Below are 18172 nucleotides of genomic sequence, written 5' to 3' on the forward strand. Positions count from 1 at the left end.
TCCAAGAACTGCTCGTCCTAATTACTGGACGTTGATTCTAGTGCAAATCAACTCGATTAAATCTGAATTAATAACCGCAATGTGGATTTAAAAAGAAAGATCATCAACTTCAAAAAATAATTTATAGCTTTTTAAAATTGTTGACTGTATTAGGAAAAACCTCAAAACATGAATACAAAATCCACTATTAATCTCTTGTATGACTTTTACATAGTGTATATGTGTTACAGAGGACACTCAACAACATCCGTTGAACGCATTCGCTCGCTACAGGAAAAAACCATGAAGCGAGGAAGAAAAGCTATACCTCTCAAGAAAGGAATGAGGTTAAGCCCTCTGGTGATTGATAATTTTATCAGCCCTACCCGGACTAGCAACAATAGCCGTGGCCACTGGTAATTATACAGCCAAGGTCACAGGAAGAAATTAGCAGAGGTAATAAAATGGCATCAATCAGTGTGTTCTTTGCAACTGTAGGTCTTCCATAGATTGGAGCCACGAGAAGATTAAGGAAATAATGCATAAGAACATAAAACAAGCGCTCCATTACTCTCCTGTTCAGCCACGGAGATGGAGTTGTAAGAATTATGGAGACCCAGGGAAGGCGGCAGGTAGGATATACCGTTATTAGCAGATCCCAGGCCAATGAGCTACATAATTAGAAAAATCTTAGAAAGAATGAGGCGTAACTTTAATGCAAGAGAGCTTCAAGGCGAGCCATTTGAACAATACAGAGCCAATATTTTTATAAATGTGAAGCGTTGCGGGTGAATATGCTACATATTATTGTCGTAATAATGTGACACCATTATTTTTGTTATTTCTTCTATCTAAAAAAACTTAATTACGATCACAAATGAAAATGGGGGCAGTCATTGACAAAAGTGCAGTTGTGAGCACCAGTTATTGCGCGCATGGGCATTAGTGCTGGGCATGGGTAAAAAAACGTGCCTAGCACTAATGGCCCATACATACTGCTCGGTGGTAAATCCACCGGCTTGCTAAAGGAAAATTACAGACACATTTTTCTTTTGCACAGACACTCAGAGGTTCCCCTCCCGCGCCAACTGACTCACCCTCCTGCGGGCCAGAAACAATGGTAGCAGCGCATATGTGTGGGACCACCGTAGGATTTATCCGATATATATTACTTTGTCTGCCCAGGTAATACCTCAGGTAATAGATAGCTATCTGGAAGAGCAACTGAACCTAATGAATTACTGTTAATATGAACCAGGTGTCTGCAAGAATGCAAGTAGAAAGACCGAGTAATTGAAAGAATATTTTGTGTTATGAATTTTATGACCGCTGCGATACAAATCCATGTGGAGTAACGTTAGTACTCCTGGAGTCAATATCTTCATCTAGTGCATTCATGCGTCTCGGCAAATATTGCCTACTGTAGGACAGACACAAACAGAAGCCTGCTGTAGGACAGACACAAACAGAAGCCTGCTGTAGGACAGACACAAACAGAAGCCTGCTGTAGGACAGACACAAACAGAAGCCTGCTGTAGGACAGACACAAACAGAAGCCTGCTGTAGGACAGACACAAACAGAAGCCTACTGTAGGACAGACACAAACAGAAGCCTGCTGTAGGACAGACACAAACAGAAGCCTGCTGTAGGACAGACACAAACAGAAGCCTACTGTAGGACAGACACAAACAGAAGCCTGCTGTAGGACAGACACAAACAGAAGCCTGCTGTAGGACAGACACAAACTGAAGCCTACTGTAGGACAGACACAAACAGAAACCTGCTGTAGGACAGACACAAACAGAAGCCTACTGTAGGACAGACACAAACAGAAGCCTGCTGTAGGACAGACACAAACAGAAGCCTGCTGTAGGACAGACACAAACAGAAGCCTACTGTAGGACAGACACAAACAGAAGCCTACTGTAGGACAGACACAAACTGAAGCCTGCTGTAGGACAGACACAAACTGAAGCCTGCTGTAGGACAGACACAAACAGAAGCCTGCTGTAGGACAGACACAAACAGAAGCCTGCTGTAGGAGAGACACAAACTGAAGCCTACTGTAGGACAGACACAAACAGAAGCCTGCTGTAGGACAGACACAAACAGAAGCCTGCTGTAGGACAGACACAAACTGAAGCCTACTGTAGGACAGACACAAACTGAAGCCTGCTGTAGGACAGACACAAACAGAAGCCTACTGTAGGACAGACACAAACTGAAGCCTACTGTAGGACAGACACAAACAGAAGCCTACTGTAGGACAGACACAAACAGAAGCCTGCTGTAGGACAGACACAAACAGAAGCCTGCTGTAGGACAGACACAAAGAGAAGCCTGCTGCAGCTCCAAAGCTCGATTTACAGGTGGAGACCCAATTCTGGTGTAAAATGGTTGCTTTTAAACAAAAAATCACTTGACTTCCGCGAATCTAAATTTCCTAGAAACTTGCAATAATAAAAAACTGGCTAGATGGAGTGTGTGAAAATTGGTACACGGCCAGTAACAACATAGTCGATAAATTCAGTTAAAAATTGAAGTTAGCTTTTCGACATAGACATTGTATCCTGCCAACGTTGTTACTTTATGTACTATAGAGTAACCACAAACATTCAGACAAACATCAGTACCATAATCACATTCAAAATTTGATCACTTGTTCAAAGCAGGGCAACATTCAACTCCCTCTACCACAGTACTGGCTACCGATTGATTTACAAGTTTAAGTAGTTCATGGAGAAGGTGATATACTACAGTTACTTTAGAAGGGCACTAAATCCTCCTGAATACAGCTGAAAGGTATATAATACAATGACCTGCTGAGTACAGCTGAAAGGTATATAATACAAATACCTGCTGAGTACAGCTGAAAGGTATATAGTACAAATACCTGCTGAGTACAGCTGAAAGGTATATAGTACAAATACCTGCTGAGTACAGCTGAAAGGTATATAATACAAATACCTGCTGAGTACAGCTGAAAGGTATATAGTACAAATACCTGCTGAGTACAGCTGAAAGGTATATTGTAAAAATACCTGCTGAGTACAGCTGAAAGGTATATAGTACAAATACCTGCTGAGTACAGCTGAAAGGTATATAATACAATGACCTGCTGAGTACAGCTGAAAGGTATATAATACAATGACCTGCTGAGTACAGCTGAAAGGTATATAGTACAAATACCTGCTGAGTACAGCTGAAAGGTATATTGTAAAAATACCTGCTGAGTACAGCTGAAAGGTATATTGTACAAATACCTGCTGAGTACAGCTGAAAGGTATATAGTACAAATACCTGCTGAGTACAGCTGAAAGGTATATAGTACAAATACCTGCTGAGTACAGCTGAAAGGTATATAGTACAAATACCTGCTGAGTACAGCTGAAAGGTATATTGTAAAAATACCTGCTGAGTACAGCTGAAAGGTATATAGTACAAATACCTGCTGAGTACAGCTGAAAGGTATATAATACAATGACCTGCTGAGTACAGCTGAAAGGTATATAGTACAAATACCTGCTGAGTACAGCTGAAAGGTATATTGTAAAAATACCTGCTGAGTACAGCTGAAAGGTATATAATACAATGACCTGCTGAGTACAGCTGAAAGGTATATAGTACAAATACCTGCTGAGTACAGCTGAAAGGTATATTGTAAAAATACCTGCTGAGTACAGCTGAAAGGTATATAATACAATGACCTGCTGAGTACAGCTGAAAGGTATATAGTACAAATACCTGCTGAGTACAGCTGAAAGGTATATTGTAAAAATACCTGCTGAGTACAGCTGAAAGGTATATAGTACAAATACCTGCTGAGTACAGCTGAAAAGTATACAGTACAAATACTTGCTGAATACAGCTGAAAGGGATACAGTACAAATGCCTGCTGAGTACAGCTGAAAGGGATACAGTACAAATACCTGCTGAGTACAGCTGAGAGGTATATAGTACAAATACCTGCTGAATATTAGAAACAAAGTCAAAATGACATGCGGCCTGCATGAGGTTTAAGTAGGGACGATTAAAGATTGTAAAGACAAAATAGCTTTTGACGATGTTAACCTGGCTCATATCTCTAGATCTTAATGATGCACTTACTTCTACCCTTTTTTTGCTCAACATATTACAAGAGCTAGCAGTAAATGCATTATAATATATAAATAGAATGTACATGATTATGTACAAACCTTCCCGTAGCCCCAAACAGTTTTAAGAAACATAAAATAGCTAATAAATTGAGAGCTGTACCAGCTGAGGTGGGTGTATGGCAGAGGGGTATGAGAGATAATCCACGGAAAATAATCCCATACTTACACAGATAATCTTTTTATCCGCAGTTCCAGCTACAAACAAATCTTGTTTATCTTCGTCCGGGTTGAACTTCACACAGTACGGAACCTTCTTGTTTGTGAACCTAGCAAATAAGAAATAGACATTGAAAATCTGCAGCATTTAGGATCTAGCATCTGCAGCAACTCTCCTTCCTCTCATCTAGTTATTTAGGATACAAATAAACACTGCTAAACTCTCCTTCCTCTCATCTAGTTATTTAGGATACCAATAAACACTGCTAAACTCTCCTTCCTCTCATCTAGTTATTTAGGATACAAATAAACACTGCTAAACTCTCCTTCCTCTCATCTAGTTATTTAGGATACCAATAAACACTGCTAAACTCTTCTTCCTCTCATCTAGTTATTTAGGATACCAATAAACACTGCTAAACTCTCCTTCGTCTCATCTAGCTAATTATTAATATCTAACAGAATGATAAGATAATATTTAAATACATCACAAAAGAAGGATACCGAATATAATATTTGATATATGGTATATTATTGGTACTCATAATATGGACAGTTCAAACATATTCTAGCTGTGAAGTCACACGCTTGCAGGAATGATAAAAAACAGAAAATGAAATGATGGCAACGTCCCAACAGTCAGTGATAAGGGTCATGCTCGATCTAGTTACATCATCACTGCAGATTTTGTTCAAATATTTGTGCCAGTTTATGTTGAAACTAAAATTAGTGAACGTTTGCCAATTTCTAGCAATTTGAAGCAAAAAATATAGCCATTAAAGGCAAAAAAGAGGCCTACTCAGTTCTATGAAGTCATTACGCTACAGATATTATTTTAGATTGGCAACTAAATGTGGTCCGTGTGTAATTTATCAAAGCCACTGATGCACGGGACAGCTTAATTATATTATGGTGCTCGTGAGCCAACACCCTACCCTCTAGATAACACGCACTTATAAGATGGGCATACCATACAGGTATAAGGGATTATGTCACCTTTCAAACAGATGGTGGCTTACAGATGCTGACATTTCAATCACGGTGAAGCCAGGTCAAGCTAAAAGCATGACCTTGGGTGGTTACATTGAACCAGTCTATGGTTTCCTTTACGATACTGTATATGAAACAACTGGTGTTTGGTAATAACTAACTGGTCAGTCCGTGTATTTGCCTATGAAGCTATGAGTTGAACTTGACTTTTTTGTGATTGATTCCTGTTTATTAGGCATGGTAAGTAATGTAAGAACCATCATTCTCAGCAACTATCCTAAATGCATTCTCAGCAACTATCCTAAATGCATTCTCAGCAACTATCCTAAATGCATTCTCAGCAACTATCCTAAATGCATTCTCAGCAACTATCCTAAATGCATTCTCAGCAACTATCCTAAATGCATTCTCAGCAACTATCCTAAATGCAAAGTGTGCCGTCAATCACCAAATTAGCCAATGATATGAAAGCAATGCGAAAGCATCCTAAAACAATACTTGGAACACAGGGTCAAACGCAAGCGTGAAGCACAGCAGTAGTAGCCCAAGCTATTTTTTTGTTAAGAGAAGCACTTTTTAACTTTCATGTTTGCATATATTGAGTGGCTACACAGGCATATGTTGATGTTCAGCAATACCAATACTGTATATACCATACAGATGGTTTAAGGTCTGAATGTTCAGCAGCGAACATCACGTCAAAGCTATAGCGGGTACAGAGACTGAGTATGCGGTTAATGTGACAACTAGTGCAAGTGGTAGCAAATGTAGGTAACAACTAGAGCGAGTGACGGCTAGTGCGACTAACAACTAGTGCAAGTGAAAATTAAAGCTAATAACTGAATGTCCGTTGTTGCACGGGTAAAAAAGTTTTTGCACAGAAAATTTATTTTTAGTCAATATAGACATTCGTAACATGATGATTTTTAAAATTTCTTGCCAATCACATATTTTTAGAATCTATGAACAATGATGAAGCGTAGAGGTAAAGGAAAAAAACAAAGGAGTAAAGCGATCAATATTGTGGAGAACCATAAATTACATTACACAAACTTTGTACACTATTTATCGTAGAAACTTAGGAAACCAAACGTGTGGTTTGAATCAACAAAACATGGCGTGAATTGGTGCTTGGTAACAAGCAATGGAAATGAGAATGCGGATGCAATGTAGTGGAGGAGTATAATAGTATATCAGCCTCGATATTAAACTGTCGCCCTAAATATCTCACAAATTATTCATCTCCTGCCTCTTGTTTTGATCGACTTTTGATTAGATGAATATTATTACCTTCATGCAAATAAGAAATTAGCATAACAAGGTAAGAACGTGGCCTTTGATTTGATCTCACTCCATGTTATTTTTAATAAAACTATAAATATGCAGACTCGTCTGTTAAAATACCATTGAATCACGAGACAATATGTAAAGCTACAAATTAATTTTGCCACCTGCACTCCACCCAAACATCTCGCGAGGCAAGCTCTGAAATCCATCTTACACAGATCTTGTGCCAACTACCTGTCAATCGCTCAAAGCGGCTGTAAGTGTCACGTAAGAATTTTGAAGTTTCTTATTGACAACCCACACGGTTCTCTTCAAACAATCCAGGTTCTGATGAATAATTTAATGGTTGGAGATTAATATAATAATCATTATAATATTAACTATAAACCGTGATGGTATGAAAAGATATCTTTATATAGTAACGATAAAACCAAACATTTTGTTGAATCATAACGATGAACACGGAGAAGGAAATCTTTTCTCTTGAATTGAACAAGTGATTGATTGTGAATGGCACACACTGTACATAACTATTACTCTCTCGATCATTTCATAAACAAGATTTTCCGTGAGAAAAAACCAATTCATCAACTATGAATCGACCATAGTGAGAAGTAATAGTTTGAACTAGTTTGAAAGATTGTGTTTTTTCTGCACATGTCTGAACTCTCGAAAGTAAGAAAAGTTTAGTGGTATTCATATTCTACAAACAATCTCATGAACTGTTCACTGATGGCAAAAGGTAAATGCCAAAAAACAAAAAAAAGAAATTATTGCAGCCAAAGACTTCAATAACCGAATGGCAGTGACCTAAATTCTAATACTATGAATAGGTTTTATCTTGGCAACAAAAAGGGAATAAGGCATGTGGTCATCTGGTGTTCCCACTGTACCTTCTGACACGCAATAAGTGCAGTCTGTTGAATCGAGTTTTATTGCAGTCCACAAATATGTTTCTTCACTATTCCCTCAATATATTGGTAATCAATAGCTATATGTGCCTTGAACCAAGCACCAACGACAAAATGCTCATAATGTGCAAAAACAAATCAAAAAGGTAGCTACACAAATTGAGGCTATAACAACAAGTAGACAAGCCTTAGATGCTTTCTTCATGAGGCCTTGTATATACTCCTTATTTTTTAATAAGATGTTGGCCGATAACTAAGGCTATTTACAAAATGTATCGCGTTGACAGGTTTACTGATTTAATTTTCTTACACTATCCGACCAGATAATTGGTCACTATCACAGTCAGTCTATAGAGAATTCCTAACCTGATCACTAAGCGCTTTTTTACAAACTCATGTAATATTCCAAAATTATCTACAAAGCTGAGAATTGTTTACTCTTTTATTTTGTACGCTCAGAAAAGAGCAGACAACTCTATGTATTGCGGATCAGTTTTTTATAGTTGTTTGTCAAGCTTCAATGATTGCGTGTGGCAATTGTTAAAATCATTTGGTTTAAAAGTCCCATGAACAGGTCATAAAATTTTTGAATGAAGTGTTACCGTGTTCTGAATAAGCTCTGATATACTAGATCAGGAAGAGATGTTATTGGAAGTATTTATTCAATAGATCTGTTTAAAACTTTACCTTTGTAGTGACTCAAATTTCACCAACCAGTAAAAAATGAAACAATGTTTTAAGTACATCAAGCTTTTTAAAAAAAGCTGGAAAATAATAGAGCAAGTCTGACCGGACTCAGCCTATGTGGTATTGAAACTCAGACTATTTGGTATTGAAACTATTTCAACATGTTCATTTGCATTTACTGCTGTGTGCAATATGCACCATAAACAACTCGCTTTATCATGTAAAAAAAACTGCAGTTTGAACGGATGAGCTAAACAGCCTGAAAACAACTATAGATCCTTAGTTGGCTAACCGCAATCAGCTAAGCACGCCAACCTCCTTGTTAAAGCGGCAATAGAAACGCGAAGAGTGTCAAGGTTTTTGCTATTTCGGAAGTTCATGAATTATAAATAAATTGTTGGCTACGCCCAGTGCCACGCTTCAGTTCCATCATAAATGAAATTCCAGCTCAGCTAAAAGAATGCGCACGACGTTTGCATGCGAATGAAGCAAGAAATGTTGCCTTGGAATTTTTTGTCATCTTCATCCAGGTGTGAGATTGACATCGACTAAGAAAAGCTATATATAATTTCACGGGCTGCTAGGTGAGAGACAAACACAACTGCTTCCAATCACTTGGACATTTCAAAATGCTTTGCATACAGGATTAGGATTTCTTTGTAAAGAGCACTCAAGTCAATTATTCTAGACATAACTAGTCTTTACCTGAAGTTAATGTAATAAACTGATATCCATCTGGTGTATTACCCATGAAAATGTTAAAATATTATCACATCTGAACGCATGCCACTCCTATAGTTTTTTATGAAGATCGTTCATCAGAATGCTTAATAACAAATATAACATATTCATCATGTTAATGTAAAGGAATTTTTGAAGGTTCCATGACTGAAGGGACCTCCTGAGAACAGCTGCTAGCAAAACCTTTTAGACTCAGATAACCCGTTCAGATAACCCGAGAGTACATCCATACTTGGGGTCTACCTCATCACTAAAGAGGTTTAAGATCTCTCACCACAGACAGAGGCTATCTTCACGCAAACGAATAAGAAAGTGAGTCAAATATCAGTTTTTAGATCGATGAAGCGTATGTTATGTTGTGATTCTGCAAGCTTAGTGATATTTGAGCTAGTAAAATACAAATTTAAGAAAAGGAAGTGGATATCTCCCTATATAGATTTTCATAACAACAATGTGGAGGCAATTCCTGCTGATATTAAAACATTTTTCCGACTGTTGAACAGCATGCAAAATGCAAAGCTATAACTAGATCTATGAACAGTCCGAGAGTCTGTAGAGCGGCTAATGCTACCTTCTGATTGAAAAAAGAACACCACTTAACTCCTTTCATACCCTCTCGTCCCATTCAATATCATTATAAGCTATCCAAATTTAGACTAGAGGCATCTTCAATCAATATAACCTATATCGGGTATGGGTACTGTATGCCTAGCGATCTGTGTGTTGGCAAAAAATCTGCAGACAACATAAAGATCCAAGAATGTAAAACACAGAATCGCGTGTTTGCCTTCCTTTGAACCACTTATTAGCAACAGCCTTAATATAACCTTTACAGGTGAATTTGAACAAAATGTTAGTAGATTTTATCAGCAAGTATCGAATTTTTTTATCATTTGAGATTGTTTTTGATGTTTAAAGTGATCTGCCAGGATGTTTATAAATTAAAATTAAATGTTTTATGTTAAATTATCATGGCTGTGAGACACTTGCCTTAAAGACAACCAAAAACAATAATGAGATTTTTCCTTCTTTTCTTTGCCATGCAAGACCGTAGCTTACAAGTCAATTCACATACGTCATATTCATATACATCACTTTCTTCTGAGAGTTTTAACTGCGATCAAGTTTTCCCATTTTAATCTAGAAACATCCTGGCAGTCAGATGACCTCAAACATCAAAAACGATCGCAAATGATAGAAAATATCGATACTAAAATTTTGTGGAAGTTCATCTTTAAACCAGCAAGGAAACATAAACTTACAAAACCTGTAAAGGTAGACTTCTGAATTACACACAATTTAATAACTGAATACATATTTATATTTTCAAACTGAAGTTTATCTCTTGAAATACTAATGGACTTTTGCCCAGACATATTCCGCAGTTTTTCAGAAGTACTGAGCAAAATTGGTATCCATACATCACTAGTCATCACTGGTCTCCGTCACAGATTCAGAATACTCAGTAACAAGCACAAGAGACGTTATATCCGGTATGTAAATTAACATGACACCTGAATAAGTCTGGCTAAGCTGAGTTTATCATATTGCGAGTGTGGTTTCGCACTGACTAGTACGAGCCATTGACACACCCCCACACTCTGTTGTGTTCATTTGGATTAGGCTAATTAATCAACTTCAACTCGCAATTATCTCTGCTTATTTCACATCTACAGTCACCACTCTCACAAACTTCCCATTTCTTTTAATGAGAATACGGCTGTAAGTTTATTTGTCTCAATTTGAGCCGAGGCTTTCTTGACTTCTGCTTTTTAAACTAACAGTGCTTCTTCCACGGCTCTATGAGAGCGGACTATTACAAGAGAAGACGCATCTATGACCTATCAGTTACCCGTAGTTGGTATAGTTTGATGGCAGCGAGTTTCACAAAGGTCATCAGTTGTGACAGAAATGATATCGGATTTATACATACCTTAACCTTTTGTGAAGCACTGGAGAAGGGGTGTGCGCTGAATTAAAAAATGTTTACATAGACGTGTGAAAACCATTATTTAATTTCACCAACCAGAGCGAATGACAGAGACATTCTTACAGTGAATATTAGGTTTTGGAACTGTTTACTATCGCAATAAAGTAATGGCATTATCTTTGCTAGCTTATTCAGCGACTGCAAACCTGGTCTTTCAAGAACGATTAAGAAGAAAAAATGGCATAGGAGGGTCGACAAACATTGTTACAATGTATGCAACAAAGGCTTGCACCACCGTACTTTCTCAAATAGATGAGCTACTTGTGGTTGGCCCAGATGGCTGATCGGTGCAAGGAGCTATCTAAAATTTTGCTTCCCACACTCGGTGAAATGCTCCCTCCTGGTGGGCACCCTGCCACCTCCAGAATTCAATGTAAAACTGCATTTATTAGCTTGTCACAGGGCTTATCAACTATCACAGGGTCTATCTGCTATAATTATGGCATAATTTTACAAAATATGAGAAAAGTGAGATTTGAATAATCAAAGATAAAGCCTAATCAACAGATGCATAATAAGTAGCTGCCATCTTGGTATATTTAAGTCTATGCTAATGCCTATACTAAATGTTTATTTTAAATTAACTACAGGTTTCAAGATCTTTCATGATTTGTGTTCTCCTTTTTCGCATATATATTATATATATATTACATGTATATATATTACATATGTATATATATATATTACATATATATTATATATATATCTTATACATAATATATATGATTTATTATATATATAATATATATATAATATATTATATATATGTATAATAACTATGACAGGCTTTTAATTCGTTTCAACCTATGAGATATGAACAAACTGCATACAACCACTAACAATTATGTTGAAAATATCATGGCTAGCTTCTTTAAAGGTTGACTTGCAACAAAATTCACATTACAGTTATTTGGTATCAAAAGATTCACCATGTCTTACTCTATTGTGTTGTAAGTGCCAAATATGTGGAAATGTGATTACAAGCTCTTAAAAGCTCAACAACGAAAAGCCGCCATAGAATGGAATCTCTTTATTTCTCTGACGTAGACACGAAATTTGGTTATCATCTTGTCACGTATGTTCTCACGTGAATTGAAAGGCCAATACAAAGCTCAATATAAAACTTATCGTAGTATTAGTTTATGACAAACACTTCAGGTTTTACCAAAGACCCGTATCAAATATAGATGCTCGCTATTTTACAGTTTTGTTTCGGCCTGGTCTAATCGGCCAGTCGTAATCTGATCATGTGAACCAATACTTCGCAAATAATTTCTGCAGCACTTTTCGATTATCACAAGTGACCAACAGGCTCGTCATGAGTCTAACAATGATATGTACTCCTTCAAGCTAAGACTAAAAAATTAAACGAATTTTTATGGTAAGTTATAAGATATCACTGCTAAAAGTGACAGCATTACGATGACGATAAAACAGACGCGTAAGAACAATAGACATAGTTTTATTGAATGCGTGAAGTATATTTGTAAAAATATTTCGACGAACAAGGTTGCAAGAAAGTGTAAACAGAAACCATCTCTCACAGCTACATCACATTTGAGCCGTTTTGGAAAGGGAATCCAAACTACGGCGGTCTCATGTGGCTGCGATTTCTGTTCGTTTTTTAGCTTTTAAAAGCTTGTAATCACCTTTCCACATATTTTACACCTACAACACAGCAGAGTAAGACATGGTGAATCTTTTCATATCAAATAACGGTAATGTGAATTTTGCTGCAAGTCAACCTTTAACAATCTTCAACTTAATTTCTGTTAACCTAACAGAGAAAGGTATTTTAAATGCTATATGTCAAACCATTACTTTGAATTGATTAACTGTTGCAATTTTTTGTTTTATGATTCCTGTATGGAATAATTTGGGAAAGACGTCTGTTTGAAATGAAACTATTGCTAATAAAGTACCTAATATAAACATGTTATGACATTTGGTTGAATGGGTACAAATACGAGGTGCACTTATGCCCTTGGACTTAATGGACGCTATGACCACATTGCATATTTTCACTTGCAAAACTGTCACCTCGGTATGACAATTATTCGGTATGACATCATAAAACTATCTGTCACGTCAAATCCAACATTTACAAGAGTTCACTATACCAACAAGCTGATGATAGTAATAGACGTAGGAGAGGATAGAGGAGGAGACGTAGGAGAGGAGGATAGAAAGTTATCAGAGATTTAAAACTCAAGCTAGTACATACTTATTTCTACACAAAGTATGACTATCACTCATTATGACTGAGAAAACGACGCGATGAACAAGACATTGAACATTTATATGGGAGGCCAGCGGTCTACATCAAAATGACTTCCTGTTAAGCGATAATAAACCTTTTTCTGACACGTAAATGTAATAATGTGTAGGTTGGCACCAACAAGGATATCCGAGGAATATATAAAACTTTTACCAAACTACGCAAGCGATTTGTATTTTGTACTATAAACTCCTATAACTGCTAACACGCTATTACGGTTCACTAGACAACCGGCAAAAAAGTCAAGAAACAATCACTGGTGAATCAGCACGCATTAGGTAAAAGAAATAACTCTATGAGTGAATACAGCGGATGGTTTACTTTCAGAGAAGGCTAATGTCTCCTGCCTACTGTGTAGAGCAGTAACAATCTAGCATATCTAGACAATATATATAAAATAATATAAAATAGTTCGCCTGTGACAACTAATATTTTTCGGTACAATAAACTGTTAATAAAATTTCGCACAAAAAATTCAAACCAAACTACCCCACTGCTTCTATATAGACATTCCATAAACGTTCCACAAACATTTATAGGTGGTGATAAAATTGGCTTTTATATAAAAAATGTAAATATTTAAATAAGCTCCTTAAAAGATTTGCTACATACATTTATTATATATTATATATTACATTTATTAATAAGCAAATGAAACTCAGAGCTACAATTTATGAACAATAATTGGCTCCATTAGCAAGCAACACAAGCAATGCTTTGAGCCTTCATCATTGAAAGGCATTCAAAAATGAAATCTTGTTGAAAACGTTACAATACACAAAAAGCAGATAACTCCAAGTAAAATAACACTACCTTTGATTTGAGCATAAGTTTTTTCTTTAAGAGCATCAAATGGAGCAGCGTTTGTCAAACAAACACAAAGAAAGTTAATTCAAACCCTTTGACACTTTAATAGAATGAATTTAAATGACAATACCTTTTTATTTATCGATTTTATTTATTTTTTGCGGCATTTCTATTCCTTTAATGTGTGATGCAGCCCAAGTTAAAATCCTAAGATGACCCTTTTATAAATATTGCTCATTAACTAATAATGAAAAAATTAATTTGTCTCTAAATTAATAAAGTAACAATCAACAAAATACTTTGATTATTAGTGCATCTTTACATGAGAGAGAATGGAAATGTAGATTTGACAATGTGTAGGTTTTAGACAGACGTAATAATAAATGGTATGATAAAAATAAGAGGCATATTTAGCCGACTCAAACAACAGGAAGTTGGAACTATCTTAGCTTGCATATGTGTTACCATTTTTATACTCTAATTTTAATTCTCATCTGTCTCTCCGCTCACCCTTCAAAACTGCATTGTTTTGGAAACCTTTGAAAATCATATGTTGAAAATTTACTTCCAGTGTTAAAGGAAATCTTTGCTTAAATTTTAAATTGTATCTTAAAACCGGTAATGATCATCTACCGGATCAACCGGAATGCATGAATTACTATGAGGGTACTGCGTATAAAAGTACAAACGATTTTATTGCAGGCCCGCTACCTCCGGTTCCCGACATTCCTGTAATCTTACTCGTTCCCAACTTCTGACAGTTGACAAGTTTTTCTGCAAATCCTTCTCAACGACTGATGAGATTTCACTAAGTTACGGTAAAGAAAGATACAAAACAATAATGAAACAAAGAAGACAAGTTTCTGTTTAGAATATTTAAATTACCTGCCAATGCACTGGCCAGTCTCGGTGTCCCACAGCTTGCACATTCTGTCATAAGAGGCGCTGAGAAATCGTTTACCATCATTATCAAAGTTGACGTCTCTTACCGCCTGTTTGTGACCGTTGTAGGTCCTTGCTAGCCGCCGTTCATTGTAAACCTCCCAGATCTAAGCAAATGAGACACAGCAGAACTTAACATAAAAAGTACTTGTCCAGCATTCAAAGACAAAACAGGCAAAGAAAACTAAAAGTAACAACCTTAAGCGTACAATTATTTGTGATAATTAAAATGAAATAATAAATAAACCTAATAATCTTGATATGCTAGCATTTTCATTACAGGCTAAATATGTACTTGCATCCCTTCGAATGAAAAGTCATTGAGGCGATCTTGAACTCTGTCCAAGCAGTGGAAACCAGTAATAAGCTTGCATTTGTCAAAATGTTAATGATGTAAAAACTGGTAGAATACAACCCACGCTCAACTTACGATAACCTCTACATGCGAGTATTTCAGCATAGAGAGTAAAATTTGAACTAATATTTATAATTTCCAAAACACGATGTCTGAAATTTTTCGACAGAACAATTTCAAAAGCGAAAGTAAAAAAGTTCACAGGAACTAAAAATAATACTTAAAACAAGAAAAACTATAAATTAACTTTAATAAAATTGTATGTAGTCTAAGTGAAAGTGAGTTACACTGTGAATTTTTATCACTGACTCAACCACTAAATCTATGCGTGCTTCCATCCACACGCTATTAAAGCAAGTCAACAAGAAAAAACCTTATTTTACTGATAATTATTTTATTAGTTCAGTTTATACGGATACTTTGGGTTTTTTCAGAGCCTAATACAAAGCATTTCATTTTTTAATGCTAGGTGTCATTTCTTGAATAATGCACCATTGCTTTTGTACTTTGGAACGAATTAAACAAGATATAATGTAATTAAAAATATTTGGTTTAATTTACGATGACTTTGACATATGAAGAGCATATCGAAAAGGATTAACACTAATGCAATAATCTGCAACAGGAGATATAACATATTGAAAGCATCAAATAAAAGCTTTTCTCAAATCATTTGAAGGATTGATAGGGTGTTTTGCCTACACATTTGATAGTTTCGTAACTGTTTGCATATTCACCGAGTTTATGCACTGATGTAAAGGGCGGTAACCTCAACGCAGTCCATAACAATTATTTAGTTGCTTATTACTACCTGCAACATTATATTAAACTGAGTCTAGCAGCAACTATATAATTAATCTAAAAGATTAAAATTAATCCATATAAAACCTGTGACATGTAGTTAATCTGATTATAAAAAGAGATTATCTAAAATTCAGTTGATGTGAGATTACCGTCTATTATTTATCTTTAACTCTGATTAGCTCAGACCTCAAAACTAACAACACAACAGGCCATTAAAAAACTCAAGCACCTTTATCTTTGAGTCCATACTGCATGAGAGCAAAAGGTGGGCAGAGACAGGAAACCAACGCATTGCTGACAAAGCTTTGGTGTGGCCAGCCCATGTGTGTATAAGTCTCTTTGGAATGAAACACTTATCAGGTATGGAGTCCTCCTTTAGGGATACTCCGACATCTTGAGGCACATGCATCCATGATCTACCTTGATAGTCATGCTCTTCCTTCACTGTAATTGTAATCCAATCGCTACAGATATTTTAAAAGCAAACAAACTTATAGAAAACAACTACTTGATGCATAACAATCAAACTTATGAAAAAATAAAATTACTGATACCATTTGTGTACCTAGCATAGCAATAGAACGTCTGATAGCAATAGAACGTCTGATAGAAATAGTACGTCTGATAGCAATAGAACATCTGATAGCAATAGACACGCAATGCTACCGTATCCAGCCATAATGTTGTAAGCAGCCAAAAGTGCTTATATTTTGGAAAGTGTTTATATCTTGGAAAGTGTTTAGCTCTCCTTCATGAATAAGAAAAAACTATTTAACGTATATTATTCTTTAACGAATATGCGGTATAATGCAGTATGAACATGAGATATAAGCATAACTCACAGTGCATAGTTGTCTTCTCTTCGCTCTCTACTTTTTCTTCAGCAATCTTCTTATTCTTCTTCCTCTTTGAGACTAACTCGTCAAGTACCTTGAGAAATTAAAATGAATAACTATAGCTTATAGTGTAATCCTGACTTGGCTGTTCTGACAGCAGAATACTGAGCAAAAATTATCTATTAAATACATGACCAAAAGATATTGCAGCTGTTGACTTTTCAACTTTGTGTACTTGGGTTAGAGTTTTTATCGTGAGAAATTGTGAGTTTACAAAGTTGCGGACAGATTCTTATATTTTGGTAGAATTGAGCAGGAGTATCCTTCTAAAGATAAGTCGAATAAAAACTACAATGTTTATCTATATATATATTTCTCAAAGTATGTCCGTTTGTATGTCGTATGTCTGTCTGCATTCTGGCTACAGCTATTATTAGAATAATTGCAGCTGGACAACAATGCTGACGCGATGTCATGGAATAGTGTCATTAGAAGTCTAGCAGCTTACTGCAATTTTCCATTGGCAATGTGCCAGGCTAATAGCTTGAAAGTTACAGTTGTTTGACAAAGTTTTAAAACCTTTACAGTTGTTTTCATTTTTCCCTCAATTTATTTAAACTACACAAAACACTTCCCTCATGATATGTAGTTTGAAAGTTAAAATAGTAAATGTTGTTATATGTTAAATACAAATCAATTTTCTGTCCAGACATTTTTATTACCCGGGCAACGCCGGGTAGCACAGCTAGTCTTTCTATAAACAAACCAAACATTGCGATATACTAAAGAAGTATTTAAAGTTTTGCTGCATTACAAGAAACTATGAAATTAATAATACGTCAAATTAACGAAATGATTGACATTGGCATAGTAGAAACATCTTTTCGTACCATTACAAACACTTGAGATGATGTGAGTGCATGTTTGGTTGTAATTCAACTAATAAATAGTTGCGACAATTGACACTGCTACGTTTTGATCACTTAAGACTGTTGAAGTTACGATCGGAGTTACAATCAAAGTGACTTGGATGGAACATCCTTGATTGAACATCAAGAAAACTACATTTTTCAATGTTACAACATTTATGTCTTATTTTCTTTATTAGTACCAAGTACACTCAACTGGATTTCTCATTGTGATCAAAATTTAACCTTCAAGTCAAAGATAAATAGCCAAATGAGGGCTGTTCAATTCCCAACTCCACATCACACATATACCGTAAAACTGCTAGTTTTGCGCCATGACATT

The 18172-nt window shown here is 36.0% G+C and overlaps 1 protein-coding gene across 1 annotated transcript in view; it reads right to left on the reverse strand.

The window, feature by feature from the left end:
- The window catches only part of LOC137403626 (pre-mRNA-processing factor 17-like), a 38968-nt gene that overhangs the window by 9501 nt on the left and 11295 nt on the right, over nucleotides 1-18172 (reverse strand). The window contains exons 6-9 of the mRNA XM_068089603.1: nucleotides 16928-17015; nucleotides 16315-16529; nucleotides 14870-15033; nucleotides 4304-4403 (exon numbers count right to left, since the gene is read on the reverse strand). Coding sequence (XP_067945704.1) covers nucleotides 4304-4403; nucleotides 14870-15033; nucleotides 16315-16529; nucleotides 16928-17015 — 567 coding nt within the window. The remainder of the gene's footprint in view (nucleotides 1-4303; nucleotides 4404-14869; nucleotides 15034-16314; nucleotides 16530-16927; nucleotides 17016-18172) is intronic.

Source organism: Watersipora subatra, chromosome 9 (assembly GCF_963576615.1).
Source record: "Watersipora subatra chromosome 9, tzWatSuba1.1, whole genome shotgun sequence".
In the NCBI taxonomy this organism is placed as follows: Eukaryota; Metazoa; Bryozoa; class Gymnolaemata; order Cheilostomatida; family Watersiporidae; genus Watersipora; species Watersipora subatra.